Source organism: Carassius carassius, chromosome 13, assembly GCF_963082965.1.
Source record: "Carassius carassius chromosome 13, fCarCar2.1, whole genome shotgun sequence".
Lineage (NCBI taxonomy): Eukaryota > Metazoa > Chordata > Actinopteri > Cypriniformes > Cyprinidae > Carassius > Carassius carassius.
Genome location: NC_081767.1, coordinates 18,375,739 through 18,394,785, shown reverse-complemented (window position 1 = coordinate 18,394,785; position 19,047 = coordinate 18,375,739). Strand labels below are relative to the sequence as shown.

Below are 19,047 nucleotides of genomic sequence, written 5' to 3'. Positions count from 1 at the left end.
AAGAGATTGAAAAGATTTCAAACCGTTTACTGCAATAAATGTCACTTACTCCTTGTAGCGTGAGGCCCAATATCTTCTTGGGGACTTGTGAAGGTTCTACACAGTATAAGAAGTGGTACTTTGAGGTGATGGTGGACTATGTGGAAGCATTTGTGACAGCTCAGGCTAGCCATCTGCGTGTTGGCTGGGCTCTGACCGAGGGCTTCAGTCCGTACCCAGGAGGAGGAGAGGGCTGGGGGGGCAACGGTGTGGGCGATGACCTCTATTCTTATGGGTTTGATGGCCTTCACTTGTGGTCAGGTAAATGCAGTGATCTTGCGTATTTTATATGTAAATGAGTGTTTATGGTCCTTCAACCATATTTTCGCTCTGTGTAGGTCATGTGTCACGTCAGGTGGCTTCACCCAACCAGCACATCCTGGCAGCAGGTGACGTTGTGAGCTGCTGTCTGGATCTGAGTGTACCCAGTATCTCCTTCCGTATCAATGGACATCCAGTCCAGGGAATGTTTGAGAACTTCAATGTAGATGGCCTCTTCTTCCCTGCCATTAGCTTCTCTGCTGGAGTGAAGTAATTAAATTTTTATTACATAGAAAATCTTTTTAGTAGGCATACAGCAATATTAAGATGCTGGCTATTTTTCATTTGTATATAATTAATGGATAATACATTACTTTTTTTTTCCTAAAGAAATAATACTTTTATCTAAGCATGGGTATATACAATTGATCAAAAGTGACGTTAAAATCATTTATGATGCTTTGAAATACTTATGTTTACTCTGTATGCTATTCATTTGAACTTTATCAAAAAAAATCCTGAAAAAATGTATCACAGTTTCCACAAAAAAAAATATTGTACGAAATGTTTCTTGAACACCAAATCAGCATATATGAATGATTTCTGAAAGATCATGTGACACTGAAAACTGTGGCTATGATTGCTGAAAATTCAGCTTTACCAACACAGGAATACATTACATAAAATAACTTAAAGAAAATAGCTATTTTAACTGTTATAATATTTCACAAAGTAAATGCAGCATTTGTAAGCACAAGAGACTTTTGTTTTAAACAACCACAAAAATGTAGATATTATCAAGATCGAGACAATTATTTATAAATCAAAACAATGAAAACTAAAATCACTAGTTTTTATTTTAAAAATATGATTAATTAATTTTTCCAGAGCTCGCTTCCTATTGGGTGGTCGGCATGGGGATTTTAAGTTCTTGCCCCCTCCTGGTTACTCACCATGTTATGAAGCCCTTCTCCCCAAAGACAGAATGCGCATCGAGCCCATTAAGGAGTATAAACATGACTTTAATGGAGTCAGAAGCTTGCTGGGCCCCACGCAGTCCCTCACGCACACCTCATTCACTCCCTATCCCGTTGACACTGCCCAGGTAATCTAAAAAAAACTACTTTTTTTTTGCTTGCCTAAAACTCTTCGACTCAGTGCATATACTGTGTATGTAATATCATTTGTAGATTGTTCTACCTCCTCATTTGGAGCGGATCAGAGAGAAGCTTGCAGAAAACATCCATGAGCTCTGGGCCGTGACCCGAATTGAGCAGGGTTGGACCTATGGAGTGGTGAGAGCTTTCTGTCTCTGTCTTTCACAAATAAAGACCAACGCAAGTACAAACATACTTGCAAACTCAAGATCCTTATTAAAGTTAAATGATCCCTCTCTCTCAGTTCAGGGATGATAATAAGATGTTGCACCCATGTCTGGTGGACTTTCAGAGTCTTCCGGAACCTGAGAGGAATTATAACCTCCAAATGTCTGGAGAGACCTTGAAGTGAGCGTCTGTTGAATCTCAAATGTCTGAAGTTCATTGCTTATGGATCCATCTGTCCATCCAATTTATTCACCAACTTTTTTCTCCTTGACCTCTCCAGAACCCTCTTAGCTTTGGGATGCCATGTAGGCATGGGAGATGAGAAAGCAGAGGAGAATCTGAGGAAGATCAAACTGCCAAAAACGTATGTAAACCTCAGAATGCATCCAGGCAGTATTGGTCTTGTTTAATGGCTAAGGTTTTTGTTTTCATAATATTCTTTTCATTGGTCAGTTATGTGATGAGCAGCGGGTACAAACCTGCTCCTCTAGACCTCAGTCATGTCAAACTGACCCCCAATCAGAACCAGCTGGTGGAGAAACTAGCAGAAAATGGGCATAATGTTTGGGCACGGGACAGGGTCAGACAAGGATGGACCTACAGCATTGTGCAGGTAGGTGTGGACACTATGCTGAATATGTCATAAAGGTGAGAAAATTGTCAAAAAAATTGTTGTAACTTCGCTGTGTTAGCGAGTTATATACATACATACATACATACATACACACATTAGATATCATATTTTGGACCTTTATTGTCTGACTGTGTTGAATATCTGAGAACTACAATTCTTCAGAAACTTGAAAGACCAACCCTTTTACTCTTGTTACTTACCGTGTGACCCTCAGGACATCTTGAATAAGCGCAACCCCCGTCTGGTGCCATACAACCTGCTGGACGAAAGAACCAAGAAGACAAATAGAGACAGTGTGAACAACGCTGTGCGAACCCTGATTGGCTACGGATACAACATTGAGCCCCCAGATCAGGAGAGCAGTGAGTCTTTGTTTTAGTGTGTTATTACCAGTGTCTGTATTAATGAAGCTGTGAGTGGATGTCAAAACGATCACTTCTAGGATCCAGAATATGGAACAAACCTTAAATTCATTGCCCAGCTTTAGATCTAAATATTTGTTTGGATTTGTATTGTTTTTGCACTCCTAAACTCTCTTTGTCCCAAAGGTGGTCAGGGTTTTGAGAACGCACGTAAAGATAAAGTGCGTACCTTCAGGGCAGAGAAGCAGTATGCTGTTACCTCAGGAAAATGGTACTTTGAGTTTGAGGCTGTAACCACAGGAGAGATGAGAGTTGGCTGGGCTCGACCGAACGTCCGCTCTGACGTTGAGCTTGGATCTGATGAGCTGGCCTATGTCTTTAATGGAAACAGGGTCAGTGGTGTCATATTAATCTAATTCTGCTGTGTTATATGGCACCAGACCATCTTTCCAGCTAATTGGAGCAATACATTTTGTGTGCCGCACAAGTTGCTGACAAACTATTTTGGATAGCTGCAATAAACACTGTATTACTCTCCTCTGGTTTCCCTGCAGGCTCAGCGATGGCACATTGGTAATGAGCCATTTGGCCGTCAATGGCAGTCTGGTGATGTGGTCGGGTGCATGATAGACCTCACTGAAATGAACATTATGTTCACTCTTAACGGAGAGATGCTGATCAGCGATTCTGGCTCTGAAATGGCCTTCAAAGACATTGAGATTGGAGATGGTGAGGATTTAGGCTATAACATTGTTTATCAGCGAGGTTTTGAGGGGTTATGTGTTTTTTTTTATAAGCTTTGTCATTTAGCTGGTCAGGATATGTCTGTAGTTACTTTATGATTGCGTTTCAAGAAGTTTGTTTCCAAAGACACTAATCAATCCTAATCTTGGATTTAAAAAGCTATGTAATTAAAATTTACTTCTGATTACTGCTCTGATTGATTTTAATTTTTTTGTATTATGGGGATAAATGGGTAATAAATGGATTATTCACCTGTATGACTTTATTTTCCCCATCAAACACAAAGTATGAATTTGTGAAGAATAGCCTGGCCTTTGTTTTATGACACAAAAATCAGCAAAATAAAATCTACCCTTCTGTTGTATCTCTCAAAATCGAATATGACTATGTGGCGGGGGGGGGCGTGATTTTGCGAAAATGGCAGTAGAAGATAGAATCAGGAAACGAACGGTGAGTGAGTGGTTTGGACGGAAATAATCAACACGTGTGTCTTGTTTCAGTAATTGGCGTGGAGAGAGTATATAACGCCAGGAGAAACAGGAGTAGGGGAGAGAGAGAAGGACTGCTGGCGAGTGAACCTGACCTGGAAGAAGTAACCCAGAAGTGATTACAATAGCGTGTTTATGTTGGTGTGGTAGACAACGTGAGCAGTAAAAGTGTATTTTATAAATAAAGATATCGTCAGCAGTCAAGCCGACCCCTCGTTCTCTTCCTTTCCACCCACAAACTCTCTACACTGGTGTTGATTATTTCCGTCCAAACTCACTCACCGTTTGTCTCCTGATTCTCTCTCCCGCTGTTGACTTCGCTAAACCACCATATATATATATATATATATATATATATATATATTTCACCTGCAAACGTCCCCAACAAGCTGAATCAATGTAAACTTTGCCATCCTTAGCTAACGCTTATGCCAACGATGCTACCGGCCCCACGTTAAAAAGTTATCTTGATTCTTAAGTCACAATTTGATAGTCTTGCAATTTTAAACATTTTGCAACTTCATGAGAATTGCCGAAAACATACATAATGATTTAATACCTTTTTTTTTCAATGGTTAAAGTCCCAAAAGTAGCTTAATGTCAGCTTTGCCATTCTTTGCTAAGGCTAATGCTAGTGTGTGATGATAAGTCCTCCTGTTTGTAGTATTTCCGGAGTGTTTTATATTCATACCACACTCCTTGCAAATTCTTATGTGTCATATCCATCTCCTTCATCTCTTCCTTGGTAAAAAATCTAAAAATAAATGTAAACATTGGATTTAAACACAAAAGGTGCTTTTTGATTTATTTCTCATATGCATACCTCTTTGAAAAAAATCTAAATCAAACAGCACTATAGACTGTAAGAGCAGTTATTATTCTAGTGTCAAAAGTTCAATTCATATTTGCAATAAAAGATCAGTAGGCTGCCTTGCGTCTGTATATTAGAACAATTGCCATTCAAAATATTGCAATACTATGTTGTATTTATAACCTTCTCCCTCCACCTCTACAATAAATCAGCTTCTTCTTTTTGTTCTTCTCCCTCCAGGTTTTATTCCAGTCTGCACTTTGGGTCTTTCTCAGGTTAGCCGTATTAACCTTGGTCAGAATGTTAGCAGCCTACGCTACTTCGCTATCTGTGGCCTCCAAGAAGGCTTTGAGCCATTCGCCATCAACATGAAAAGAGACATCACAATGTGGTTCAGTAAGAGCCTCCCCCAGTTTATTCCAGTGCCATCTGACCACAACCACATTGAGGTATTTAAGCAATTGTTGTGTCATTTAGTTGAGATTAATGATATAGATAAAGTCTCTGAATCTTTTTGTTGTTCTCATGTGACCTTTAGGTCTCTCGGGTTGATGGAACAGTAGACAGCGCCCCCTGTATTAAAATAACCCACAGGACTTTCGGATCCCAAAATGCCAACACAGACATGCTGTTCTTCAGACTGAGCATGCCTATAGAGTTTCACCTGACCTTCAAGGTGCCTGCAGGCACCACTCCCCTCACACGAACCCTCACCATCCCTGAAGATGAGGTGCTGGAGGTGGACCCCCACTCAGACTTCGAGATGCTGAAAAAGTCAGCCAGTCGCAAAGAGCAGGATGAAAAGGAAAAGGAGCCATCTATGGCCAAAGATATTCTGGACATTAAGGAAAATGACAAAGACACTGCATCCGAGAAAGGAAAGAAGAAAGGGTGAGATCTGAGAACTTTTACATACTTTACAAAAGAGGACTTAAGGAAATTATATGCTTTAAAAGAAATGTTTTCAGACATTAACTGCATGTTAACTGCAATTAAATGAAAATGCATTATAGATAAAATTTATATTAAATGCAACTTTAGTGTTTTTGACCCCACTTAAGTTGGACTTAAGTTTGTATTAATATGTAATTTCTTAATTAATTCTGTTGTCTTGGAAAAATGGTTGGAAAAAAAGTGTATTGCCGAATGTAGTGACAAGCATTCATGGTAAACTAAGATAGACTTTAAAGTCATTTTACTGACTTTTGTATATTATATATTTAAATATATTTAGAATTACACATTTGTAATGATGACGTTTCAATTTAGTACCTTTAAAATATGTTAACTTTAAAATTGGCGAAAAACACTATAGTTAAAATTATAATCAAATACTTTATATGTGCTTTAGTATTTTAGTCAATAACATAGCAAATAAGTGTACTTTAAGTGTACTTTTTAATTTGACATTATAACAAAATTGATTTTTCAATTGATTGGTTCGTATGTTTAGAAACAATCATGAAAGTACACTTAAGTGGCCTTTTATTTCACTAATATTATATTATTTTAAAATACTTTTTTTATATTCCTTATGAATTCAAAGTATACCAAAAGTGCACATTCAATACAATTAAGCACACTTCTTTTCCAGAAAATGTAGTTCATGCTTGACCTCTGAAAATTCTTCCCTCAGCTTCCTGTTTAAAGCTAAAAAGGCAGCCATGATCACTCCTCCACCTCAACCTATTATGCCCCGTTTGTTTGAGGATGTGGTGCCTGACGATCGTGACGACACAGAAATCATCCTCAATACGACCACAGTTAGTCTTCATTGCAAGATCTATAGTATATTACACATTGTTTGCACTTGTTTTTTTGTTGTTGTTGTTGTTTTTTTTTCTTATGCTTGTCTCTCTCCCTGTCTCAACTGCTTAGTATTATTACTCAGTCCGTATCTTCGCTGGTCAAGAACCTAGTGAGGTATGGGTGGGTTGGGTCACCCCAGACTTCCACATGTATGACCTCAACTTTGACCTGTCTAAGGTCCGTACTGTCACTTTGACTGTTGGAGACGACAAGGGCAACATACATGACAGGTGAGATGACAAAATTCTGCCATGTCAAGTTATTGGAATGTAGACCAGTGAAGACAAATACAAGAAGCTGCAGTGTCAAGAAGCATTTAGTTAAAAAAACATGTTCGGTATAGTGAGGTGATGTAGGTGAATATTGATTTTGGTGCACTGGTGGCCTAGTTCAGTCACCAACCAGAATAGGTAGGAAGTAATTTAATTTAATCTTGATTTTCAAGAAAAATGTAAACAGCCTTGAAAAAAGATAAATGAATATGAGAACCAAATTAAATAGTAAGAGTTTTCAGAGGATATATTTTAAATTTCCAGTGTCTCTGGCAAATAGTTCTTATTTTGAGCGCAAACTCCACTATTTGTGTGTCACAATTACTCTAAAAGATTGTTTTAGTGCTCAATAAACAGCATTTATTTGAAAAGAACTGAATTTATTTGAAATATAATTCTTAAATATAAATTAATGTGTCCTTTCTGAATAAAAATTTTAAATAGAAAGAAAGAACCACAAGAAGACCATAAACTTTTTATTGGTATTGTAGAACTTTGATTAAGCTACAAAGCTTAAAAAATTTGTTCATTAATCACTCAGGAATGTGATACTTATGTTATTCTGTTTGCTTATCAGTATGAGGAGGAGTAACTGCTATATGGTGTGGGGAGGAGAGTTTGGCAGCAACACCCAGCAGAGATTCAGCCAAGAGGATCTGGTGATTGGTTGCTTGGTTGACCTGGCAACAGGTCTCATGAATTTCACAGCCAATGGGAAAGAGATCAACACTTTCTACCAGGTAAGCAAAGGACATCTCTTCAAAGGAGGAACTGTAGTGTCACTTAAAAATGCTCATCTTTTGAATTGATTAAGTATACATATGCTTTCTCAGGTGGAGCCCAACACTAAGCTGTTTCCAGCTGTGTTTGTATTGCCGACCAGCCAGAACATGCTGCAGCTGGAACTAGGAAAACTCAAGGTCTTCACTATCCTCTACTTCTGGCACTAAAATTCATCAGCCTTCTTTTAGAAAAACCTTTACTGAAAATTTGTAGCCTTTTTTCTCCATCCCATAGAATATCATGCCTCTTTCGGCGGCAATGTTCCGTAGTGAGCGCAAGAACCCAGTGCCCCAGTGTCCTCCTAGACTGGATGTTGAGATGCTGACTCCTGTGATCTGGAGTCGGATGCCAAACCACTTCCTGAATCCAAAAGTGGGGCGGGTGAGCGAGAGGCATGGCTGGATGGTGGAATGTACAGAGCCTCTCACCATGATGGCTCTGCATATACCTGAAGAGAACAGGTAAAGGAGAACAAGACAAGAACAAAAATAAAAAAAATTAAAAATCACAATCGAAAACAATACCTTGCAGAACCAGTTAAAACTAGCCTAAGCTGGTTGGCTGTTCTTAGCTGGTTTAAGGTCACAAAAGAAGAAAGACGTCATGTTTAGAACTGTGATGACGAAGGCTTATCAGGGTCAACTAAATGCTGGATTTTCAAAAGTATGTGAAATATTTAAAGTTCATGGCACAGATTCTTTAAAATACGTATAAGAGTTTTACACACAGGTCTGTTATTGTGGCAACATTTCCACGCCTCGAAACGTGACGATGAACGAAACGAACTGTGACTGGCTGTTTGACATGTCAGCCAAATGGCCTCATAGACGGGCCTTGGCCAAAGAAAGCTGCCATGAATTCCAGACCTTCAGTCAGACCTTCATCTATCTGCCTAGCAACCACCCAGGACACCCAAGCAACCAAGTAGCAATACTCTAGAAACTGCATAGCAACAACTTAGCAACCATCTAACAATGACCATGAACACCCTAGCAACTGCTTACCAACCACCCAGAAAATCCTAACAAACAAATAGCAAAACCCTAGCAACCACCCAGCAAAAGCCTATGCAACCATCCCAGCAGCTGCATAGGAACATCCTATTAACCACCAAGCAGTGACTATGGGTGCGTCTCAATCAGCTCCCTTGATCAGTAGTCAGGGTACTGATCAGGGAGTCAGCCATTTTAAGGGCTGTCTCAATCGCAAAAAGCTTCCAAAGCACTGGAATGTTTGCTCCCTGAAAAATCCCACAATGCACTGCAAAAACTCTGGAGCATCGGTGCTCACTATGCTCCCTTACCAGAAATAACATCACATTTCTGAAGCGTGAAACACAAAAACCACATGAGCCAACTCAATAAATATAATGACATGGGATAGAAGATCTGAGAAAACAGACCTTTTTTATTATTATATTTGAACATAAACACACATCGCTAGACAGGTACTGAGCACATCTAATTAATATTTATAAATAATATTCGGCTGAAATGTTGTAAGAACATTTAACAAAATGATGTGTTTAAAGAGAATAACAATTTATATAAAAATTAGTTGGCCCTGCCTGTTGTTCATTAATTCCAGTGATGACGTTCTACTATGTTGTCCATTGACGTTGTACGAATTGTTGTGGAATTTCACTGATCACCAGTGTTATGGAAAGTTACTTTTAAAAGTAATGCATTACAATATTGCGTTACTCCCTACAAAAGTAACTAATTACATTACTTAGTTACTTTTTATGGAAAGTAATGTGTTACGTTACGTTTCGATACTTTTTAAATATGAGCAGGGATTGATTGTTTTTAATATAAGAAGTAGTATTTATAGCAAATGTAAAAGCCCTTTCACACCAAAAAGTTTAATGAATAAACCTCAGGCTGAAGGAAAAGTTAATTCACGTCTTCAGCAATAAAAATACAATGAAGCACAACTGTCATTTTTGCTTATTAGTATGGTTAAACTGGATCATCAAAGGTCAGCAGCAAAGACATCAGTTAATAAAATGGGTTTATATACATTTGTGTTATTTAACATTTAATTATTGCAGGTTTGCATCATATTCTAAGTTTGCATTTTTTATTCATTTTGATGAATACTAAATCAGTGTTAGAGTTGGATGAATAATTGCACATTCACATTTAGTCTAGAACTACATCATGTTCACACAGCACACATAATGCCTCTGTACTTCCGATTTCTCCCAATATGGGGACAAGAGACTTGTCAGTCAATAATTGGGAAAACAAAGTAACTAGTGTTAATTTTTGAAAAAGTATCTTCGATATCTTCTTGTAAATTATAAAGTAATGTGTTACTTTACTATTTACTTGAAAAAAGTAATCTGATTATGTAACTCGCATTACTTGAAATGCGTTACCCCCAACGCTGCTGATCACTGTCCCAATGGGCAGTGAGTCAGGGAACTCAACAGTGACCGAATTCGTGTACACAATCCACTGATTCATGAGCTCCTTAACAACTTACCCTGGACACCCTAGCAACCATCCATAAGACCATAGCAGCTGTCAGGCAACCACCAAGAACACTACAAAATTTCTTTCCAGCCAGGCTTTCTCAAGCCAACATCAAAGTTTGTCTTGACAAATTTTTGAATCTAGTTGTTGTGTATTCTTCTATAGTTGACATGTTTCTCTTTCTCGTATGCAGGTGTATTGACATCCTGGAGCTGTCTGAGCAGCATGACTTGCTGAAGTTCCACTATCACACTCTGATGCTTTATTGTGCCGTGTGTGCGTTGGGCAACAACCGTGTAGCCCATGCCATCTGCAGCCACGTGGATGAATCACAGCTCTTCTATGCAATTGAGAATACTTATCTGCCAGGCCCTCTTCGCAGTGGCTACTACGACCTTCTCATCAGTATCCACCTGGAATCAGCCAAACGCAACCGATTGGGAACTAATCGTGAGTTTATTATTCCCATGACAGAAGAGACGCTCAGCATCACGCTTTTCCCGGATGCAGAGGCGGCCAATGATCTGCCAGGAGTGGGTCTCACAACCTGCCTCAGACCCAAGCTACACTTCTCCCCTATCAACTTTGTGGGTACTGACCCAGATCTGTACACCCTTAGCCCCATTTTACCTCTGCAGGTACGATAAGGATACAGTGGGGTCCAAACCTGATTGTTGGTAGATAGATGATCTCTTTGTTAATATCTGTGCTCTTTCTGCCCTTACAGGAGCTCAAGACCAAGGCTCTAAGCATGCTTACCGAAGCAGTGTTAGATGGCAGCCAGGCCATGCGCGATCCTGTTGGGGGCAGTGTTGAGTTCCATTTCGTTCCCATTCTCAAACTCATTAGCACCCTCCTCATTATGGGCATCTTCAACAATGAAGATGTCAAGCACATTCTCAAGATGATCGATCCCAATGTGTTTGGGAAAAAAGAGGAGGCAGGAGAGACAGAGGGAACAGAAGAGGAAGCTGCTCCCAAGCAAGAAGCAGGGGGCGTGAAGGAGAAGAAAGAATCGCCTGAAAGAGAGGAGGAAGCAGTGGATGAGGGAGTTGGGGAGGAGGAGGAGGATGAGGAGCTGGAAGCTCTGAAGAAGGAGGAGGGCCAGGAAGGAGAAGAGGTTGAGAAGGCAGTAGAGGAGGAGGAGGGAGAAAAAGTGGAGGATGAAAAGGAGACAGAAGAAGTAGGAGAGGAGGAAAAAGAGGAGGAAGAGGAGGCACCAGAAGAGGGACTACTTCAAATGAAGCTGCCAGAGTCTGTAAAACTGCAGGCAAGTTTAATCGCTAGATCTGTCTGCCTGTCTGTCTGTCTGTTTATACAATCTATCTATCTATCTATCTATCTATCTATCTATCTATCTATCTATCTATCTATCTATCTATCTATCTATCTATCTATCTATCTATCTATCTATCTATCTATCTATCTATCTATCTATCTTTCTATCTGTCTGTCTGTCTGTCTGTCTGTCTGTCTGTCTGTCGATATCTGTGTGTCTGTCTGTCTGTTATTGTATATACTGTATATTATGTATATTTTCAGTTGTTGGTATATTTTATTATTACTGTCTCCCTCTGCCTGTCTGTCTTTCTCATCTTTTAGATGTGCACCCTTCTACAATATTTCTGTGACTGTGAGCTCAGACACAGAGTTGAGGCTATTTTGGCATTCTCTGATAAATTTGTAAAGCAGATCCAGGCAAACCAGCGTGAACGATATAAAGACCTAATGAAAGCATTTACTATGAGTGCTGCAGAGACCGCTCGCAGGACCAGAGAGTTTCGCTCTCCTCCTCAGGAACAAGTATAATACACAACTCTTTACTTTAAATCCACAAATAATTTTAGTTGCTTTCAGGGAGACTATTAACTGATTATGTGCATATATGTAGGTTTTCCTGTTGACTAACTTTAAGCACAGCCCGGAAGATGAGGATTGCCCTGTGCCAGAGGAAGTGCGGGAAACCCTCCAGAATTTCCACACTGAGCTCCTGAATCACTGTGGTCAGTTTCCAAAATATCTCACAAAAATCGCTGTACAGCCACATTACAACGACTAAACACCAAGAAGCTATTGTTGCAAAATCATCTTGGATCAAATTATCTACAGCTAATTCAGTTTCTGGGTCTTCTTCTGAAAATTTTAACTGAAAATTTATGACAAAAAAAATACAAATAAATACAATTATTGGACTATTTGGTGCTAATCCATATTTGTTTTTGTACCTCAGGTGTTTTCGTAGAAGAAGAAGCAGAGATGGAAGAGGTAGATGCGTCTCTGAGAGGGAGACTACTCAGTCTAGTGGAGAAGATCAAGACCTTTAAGAAGAAAAAGGAAGAAGAGGAGCCAGAACCAGAGGAAGAGCATAAACCTAGTGAGTAAATGTAGTCAAACGTCTTGAGAAGGTTGTTCAGATTCACCTCAAATCATGGATGCAGTTTTAGATCAATATTTTTGCTTTTAGTTCAAAATTGTGCTATTTTTATTCATAGTGCTAGTCTAACATTTCCAGAACATTCCATGCCCCAGGTACTTTACAGGAGCTGATATCCCACACAATGATCTACTGGGCACAGGAGTCCTTTATTCAGAACCCTGAGCTTGTGCGGCTCATGTTCAGTCTTCTTCACCGGCAATATGACGCTCTTGGAGAGCTGATCCGTGCCCTGCCAAAGGCCTATGCCATCAACGCTGTGTCTGTACAGGACACAATGGACATGCTGGAGTGCCTGGGACAGATCCGCTCCCTTCTCATCGTCCAGATGGGCCCGGAAGAGGAGAGGCTTATGATTCAGAGCATTGGGTTGGTACTTCAAATGACTGGATATCTGCCACCCCATCCCCCCCCCCCCCTCTCTCTCTCTCCCTCTCACTTTCACCAAGGCTTTGTTTATTTGATACAAATATGGCAAATTGCAAATTAAAATGTTTCTGACCCCAAATTATGGTGTATCTTGTTTGTGTTCATGCACTGAACTTCTCTAGAGTCATGTATGTTTATCTGGACATATATTTTTAGTATAGTGTAGTATTTCAAATGTTCAAAATTTTACAAATTGTTTTCTGTCTCATAGGAACATCATGAATAACAAGTTGTTCTACCAGCACCCTAACCTGATGCGAGCACTGGGCATGCATGAGACGGTCATGGAGGTTATGGTCAATGTACTAGGAGGTGGAGGAGACTCTAAGGTACTTTCCTGTTTACTGTATTAATAAGAGTCCTTTTATTGTATATATACTGAACATTTAAAACTGATATTCTTGGACAAGGATCCGACTCTGTCATTGAAGCTGATGTAAAGGTAAACAAACTTCTTTTTTTCCCCATAGGAAATTCGATTCCCACAAATGGTGACCAGTTGCTGCCGCTTCCTGTGCTACTTCTGCAGGATCAGCCGTCAGAACCAGCGTTCCATGTTTGACCATCTCTCTTACCTGCTGCAAAACAGTGGCATTGGACTGGGTTGGTCACTTTTTAAAACTTAACTGATACAGATTTTTATAATGGTCGGATCTGTTGACACCAGTGATAACTATAACAATAAATCTAATTCTGAGTATAGGGAATTCCACAGCACAGCTATAATGATAACAACACAGAGGAAGGATATCATTGGAATGACTTTCAGAATGACTTTGTTCAGTTGATGAATGATTAAAACATTGACAGCCAATTGGGATCAGCCAGTTCAGACTGGGTAGACGACATAACTGCAGTGCATGCTTGTAATAAGTAGAACTTGTCTGTAGATGTGGACGCTAACATGGTTATCATTATTGTTCTTAGTAAGACTTTACAATGAGGATCCATTTGTTAACATTAAGTAACATTAAATAATTAAATTCATAATTTCAACAATTACTAATACATTTTTAAAATCAAAGTTGTATCTGTTGATGTTGGATAATTCAATTAACACGAGTAGCCAATGAACAATTGCATTTTTATTAACTAACACTGAAAAAGATGAATAAATGCTGTAAAATATGTTGAACATTGTTAGTTTGTGTTAGCTAATCCTTTAACTAATGTTAACAAATGAGACCTTACTGTTAAAGAATTTCTGTTGTTACAGAAATATGTTAATAATTAATGCATCTAGTTCCTTAAAAAAAAAAATACAATTTAGGATCATAATATTACTTTGTTGTTGTTGTTGCTTTTTAGGTATGCGTGGATCTACTCCTCTGGATGTTGCTGCTGCGTCTTGCATTGACAACAACGAGCTTGCACTGGCTCTGCAAGAGCAAGACCTTGATATGGTAATGATCTGAACAAATTGTATTTTGTATCTAATGATTTTATGGTACAGTACAGACATTTTAGTGCCACGTAAAAAAAAAAAAAAAACTAAGTTGTGTAATATTTCGAGAATAAAGTTGAAATACTTCGAGAATAAATTCAAAATATTACAAGAATAAAGTTGAAATGTTACGAGGATAAAATCGTAAAACTATGTAAATAAAGTCGAAATGTTTCAAGAATAAAGACGTATTACCAGGAGAATAAAGTCGAAATGTTTAGAGAATAAAATCATAATACTATGATAATAAAGTCTAAATGTTTCGAGAATAAAGTCGTAATACTATGAGAATAAAGTTGAAATGTTTCGAGAATAAAGTCGTACTACGAGAATAAAGTCGAAATGTTTTGAGAATAAAGTCGAAATGTTTAGAGAATAAAGTCGATATGTTTGGGAATAAAGTCGAAATTTTACGAGAATAAAGTTGAAATGTTTTGAGAATTGAAATCATAGAAATTAAAGTTATATTATTTTGAGAGTAGGCCTTCATTGCGCATGCATATGTCCCGGATTAAGAGCATCGGGAGAAGATGCAGGCCACAAGAATTGATTTGAATGTCGTTGCATCCGAGCGACCGCAGCATCTTACTGGGATGAAGAAGAGTCAGTTTTAAGGACTCGCAGAAACAACTTAATACCAAGAATATGATATTTATTAACAGACTGAATAGGAACAACTTTTTATCTTAACATCAGCTAACACACAGCCAATCAACATTCCTTCAGGGGGCACTGTAGCTCACTTATAAAATGTATATACACTACAAATATATGTGGGATTATTAGCAGAAATCATACCATGTGTCATACTAACGAGGACAGTATGCTTGGAAATAATATTTTATGATCCATTGCATTCGTTATTTGTAGTGCGCCAGCCCCCCATTAGCAATAAGCTTTGAGGTTTTAGGAGGCCTACTTTTCTTATGTCTCAGCTTTCAAAATCAGTTTTTTAGTGAAACACAAATTATGTGTCATACAATAATGTATTTTTCAAGCTCTTTAGTGATCAGATCAATGTATTTATGTGAAACATTTGTGAAATGTTCTAAAAGTTGAAGTGGGCTCCAAATCGTTAATATTGTTTTGTTTTCTCAGGTAGCCTGTAGGCTACAACATGTAAGTGACTAGGCCTATTCACAAGCTGTTTTATTCATGGTATAATACAGTTAATGATTGGAAATAGTATTTTACTTCTTCCATTCATTATTTGTAGCATGCCAGCCACCCAGTAATCGCACTAATTTTGTGCTTTAAATATAACACAATAATTAATATAACACAACTCAGGTTTCTAATTCTGTCAGTTTTATCAGGAAATACAAATTATAAATGTGCCTTTCCTCTTTATTTAAAGTGTTTAGCAAGATATGAAAGTGAAGGAACATCAGAAAGCATGAACAAACAGTAGCCTATAGCTTAATTTATAAGGAAAATAATGTCTCGTTATTGTAATTGTAAATACATGCTGCTTTAACTGAAGCAAATACAGCGATCTGTCATGCCACACTAAACAGCTTGAAAAACTCACATTATTGTAATATATTGTTACAGATTTTGAAAGCTGAGATTTTGGAATCTCCAAGTGCTAATCTTGGACATTAGCATGTGCAAAAGGCCAGAATATACTCTAAAAATATTTTAACTTTAATCTTTATTGTCAAAACATTTTCTTTATTCTATTTTATTTCTACATTCGACTTTATTCTCATAGTATTTCAACATTATGCTCATAGTATTTCAACTTTATTTTCATAGTATTTCGACATTATTCTCTGAATATTTTGACTTTATTCTTGTATTATTTCAACATAATTCTCGTAATATTTCGACTTTATTCTCAAAATATTTTGGCTTTATTCTTGTAATATTTCAACTTTATTCTCTAAATATTTCAAATTTATTCTCATAACATTTCGACTTTATTCTAGTAATATTTTGACATTATCCTCGTAATATTTCAACTTTATTTTCATAGTATTTCGACATTATTCTAGGAATATTTTGACTTTATTCTCGTATTATTTCAACATAATTCTCGTAATATTTCGACTTTATTCTCAAAATATTTTGGCTTTATTCTTGTAATATTTCAACTTTATTCTCTAAATATTTCAAATTTATTCTCATAACATTTCGACTTTATTCTTGTAATCTCTGTTTTTTTTATTTATTTAACGTGGCACTAAAACAATGTCATAATAATGTATTACTGCAAAAAATAAAAAATAAATAAATAAAATCATTGGTTTGCTATGCTACTCAGGTGGTGACGTATCTGGCTGGATGTGGCCTTCGGATGTGCCCCATGCTTCTCTCTAAAGGCTACCCTGACATAGGATGGAATCCAGGTGGTGGAGAGAGATATCTGGACTTCCTGCGTTTTGCTGTGTTTGTAAATGGTGAGTTTATTTCGTGTAATTCTGTTTCTGACTCTGTTTGGGGGCATTCAGAATAATACTTTGTGTTTGTGTCTCCCCCTGCAGGTGAGAGCGTAGAGGAGAATGCCAATGTGGTTGTTCGTCTGTTGATTCGTCGGCCTGAGTGCTTCGGCCCCGCTCTGAGAGGAGAGGGAGGTGCAGGTCTATTAGCTGCCATCGAAGAAGCCATTAAGATCTCTGAAGACCCTGCCAGAGATGGTCCAACTCCTAAAAAGGACAGACGTTTCATGTAAGCGTTTGGAAGTAAATGTTTGCTGTGTATTTAATATTTGGCTTTCTATTTAAACAATTTGACATTATATCATGTTATCTATATTCCTTTTTTTGCCCCTTGTGACTGATTCTCAGGTTTGGAGGGGATGAGCAGCATGAAGAGAACAGACTGCATCTTGGAAATGCCATCATGTCATTTTACTCTGCTCTTATTGACTTGCTGGGTCGTTGCGCTCCTGAGATGCATGTAAGTATAACAACTTGAATAATTTACCTGTGGAGTCCATGACAAACATTTTTCATTTTTTTAAAGAAGTATCACATGCTCCCCAATAATGCATTTATTTGATCAAAATACAGTAAAAATATAGAGAAATAATATTAAAATTTAAAAATAAGTTTATTTCTATTTTACCCACAGTTGATCCAAGCAGGTAAAGGTGAAGCTTTGAGAATCAGAGCCATCTTGAGGTCTCTCGTACCCATTGAAGACCTGGTGGGAGTCATCAGCCTTTCTGTTCAGATCCCCACCTTTGGCAAAGGTACACAAGATGGTCATCATGTGACCATTTCTTATATGAATCTTTATTTTTTTCTGTCTGTTTTACTCTGAGGTAGAAAGTGACTTCCATCCAACTTCTGTACACTCATTTTACCTGGCTACTTTTCATAGATGATCAGATTGTTGAGCCAAAAATGTCAGCAAGTTTCGTACCAGACCACAAAGCCTCCATGGTGCTTTTCTTGGACAGAGTGTACGGCATAGATAACCAGGACTTCCTGTTGCATGTGCTAGAGGTGGGCTTCCTGCCCGATATGAGAGCTGCAGCCTCTCTAGATACGGTAAGATTTTAGTATTGTCAGTCATATTTCATCAGCTCTTCTTTACTTTTCATAATATATAACATAAAATAAACACTGATCTTAATTGGGATGTTCCATTAGGTGGCATTCAGCACCACAGAGATGGCTCTGGCTCTAAACCGTTACCTGTGCTCAGCTGTGCTTCCTCTGCTTACAAAGTGTGCCCCACTGTTCGCTGGCTCAGACCACCGTGCCATCATGATCGACTCAATGCTGCACACCATCTACAGACTGTCCCGGGGCCGTGCCCTTACCAAAGCCCAGAGGGACGTCATCGAGGACTGCCTCATGTCTCTTGTCAAGTAAGTCCACTCTGTAATGTCTGCGCTCAAATGAAGAAATGAAAACATAAAATGTTATTGCTAATCAAGTAATATGTGTGTATTTTAGGTATTTGCGGCCATCTATGTTGCAGCATCTGCTGAGAAGGCTGGTGTTTGATGTGCCAATCTTAAACGAGTATGCCAAGATGCCCCTCAAGGTATGCAAGTATAGTTAATATAATTAGTTACATTGCATTTTTTTGTTTCTTGTGCTCATGTTTTGTGCTTTAATTTCATTAAGTTGTTGACCAATCACTATGAGCGCTGCTGGAAGTATTACTGCCTGCCAAATGGATGGGCAAACTTTGGAATCACATCAGAGGAAGAATTGCATCTCTCTCGCAAACTCTTCTGGGGCATCTTTGAGTCCCTCGCACATAAGGTTTGACAAATATTAGTCTCAACAGACAAATTACAACTGAATTGTCTGTGTAGACTTAACATCATCATTCATCTCTGTAGAAATTTGATGCAGAGCTGTTTAAGATCGCCATGCCCTGCATCTGCGCCATTGCGGGTGCCATCCCACCAGACTATGTGGATGCTAGCTATTCATCTGTGACTGAGAAGAAAGCATCTGTTGACGCTGAGGGAAACTTTGACCCCAAACCAGTGGAGACAACAAAGTGAGAAAATGATCAGCTAGTTCAATTGCTGTATTCATTTTGCATCTTTGCATTTATATATGTGCATTGTGTATTTTAATGTGTTTACATAGATTTATTTATACAGATTTATGGTACTACTACTTGCTTATTAGCATGCATATTACTAGCATATAGGCTGTTTACTGGTATGTATAAAGCAACTATAATGCCTTACTCTGCATGACCAATTTAATCATACCCCATACCTAAACTTAACAGCTACCCTACTAACTATTAATATGCT

The 19,047-nt window shown here is 38.2% G+C and overlaps 1 protein-coding gene across 7 annotated transcripts in view; it reads left to right on the top strand.

Annotated features, from left to right (window-relative positions):
* LOC132156022 (ryanodine receptor 1-like) overlaps positions 1-19,047 on the top strand; it is a 113,963-nt gene that overhangs the window by 43,506 nt on the left and 51,410 nt on the right. For all 7 annotated transcript variants that reach the window (XM_059564829.1, XM_059564827.1, XM_059564825.1 and 4 more), the window contains 35 exons: positions 59-300; positions 378-570; positions 1,189-1,405; positions 1,491-1,595; positions 1,702-1,805; positions 1,906-1,989; positions 2,079-2,238; positions 2,474-2,621; positions 2,808-3,013; positions 3,176-3,350; positions 4,905-5,113; positions 5,203-5,555; positions 6,301-6,427; positions 6,543-6,703; positions 7,323-7,485; positions 7,579-7,665; positions 7,763-7,989; positions 10,202-10,646; positions 10,736-11,278; positions 11,611-11,811; positions 11,900-12,011; positions 12,239-12,382; positions 12,538-12,811; positions 13,083-13,200; positions 13,342-13,474; positions 14,180-14,274; positions 16,582-16,717; positions 16,802-16,985; positions 17,105-17,216; positions 17,391-17,511; positions 17,643-17,812; positions 17,915-18,135; positions 18,224-18,314; positions 18,398-18,538; positions 18,619-18,782. In XM_059564829.1, coding sequence (XP_059420812.1) covers positions 59-300; positions 378-570; positions 1,189-1,405; positions 1,491-1,595; positions 1,702-1,805; positions 1,906-1,989; positions 2,079-2,238; positions 2,474-2,621; positions 2,808-3,013; positions 3,176-3,350; positions 4,905-5,113; positions 5,203-5,555; positions 6,301-6,427; positions 6,543-6,703; positions 7,323-7,485; positions 7,579-7,665; positions 7,763-7,989; positions 10,202-10,646; positions 10,736-11,278; positions 11,611-11,811; positions 11,900-12,011; positions 12,239-12,382; positions 12,538-12,811; positions 13,083-13,200; positions 13,342-13,474; positions 14,180-14,274; positions 16,582-16,717; positions 16,802-16,985; positions 17,105-17,216; positions 17,391-17,511; positions 17,643-17,812; positions 17,915-18,135; positions 18,224-18,314; positions 18,398-18,538; positions 18,619-18,782 — 6,366 coding nt within the window. The remainder of the gene's footprint in view (positions 1-58; positions 301-377; positions 571-1,188; positions 1,406-1,490; positions 1,596-1,701; positions 1,806-1,905; positions 1,990-2,078; positions 2,239-2,473; positions 2,622-2,807; positions 3,014-3,175; positions 3,351-4,904; positions 5,114-5,202; positions 5,556-6,300; positions 6,428-6,542; positions 6,704-7,322; positions 7,486-7,578; positions 7,666-7,762; positions 7,990-10,201; positions 10,647-10,735; positions 11,279-11,610; positions 11,812-11,899; positions 12,012-12,238; positions 12,383-12,537; positions 12,812-13,082; positions 13,201-13,341; positions 13,475-14,179; positions 14,275-16,581; positions 16,718-16,801; positions 16,986-17,104; positions 17,217-17,390; positions 17,512-17,642; positions 17,813-17,914; positions 18,136-18,223; positions 18,315-18,397; positions 18,539-18,618; positions 18,783-19,047) is intronic.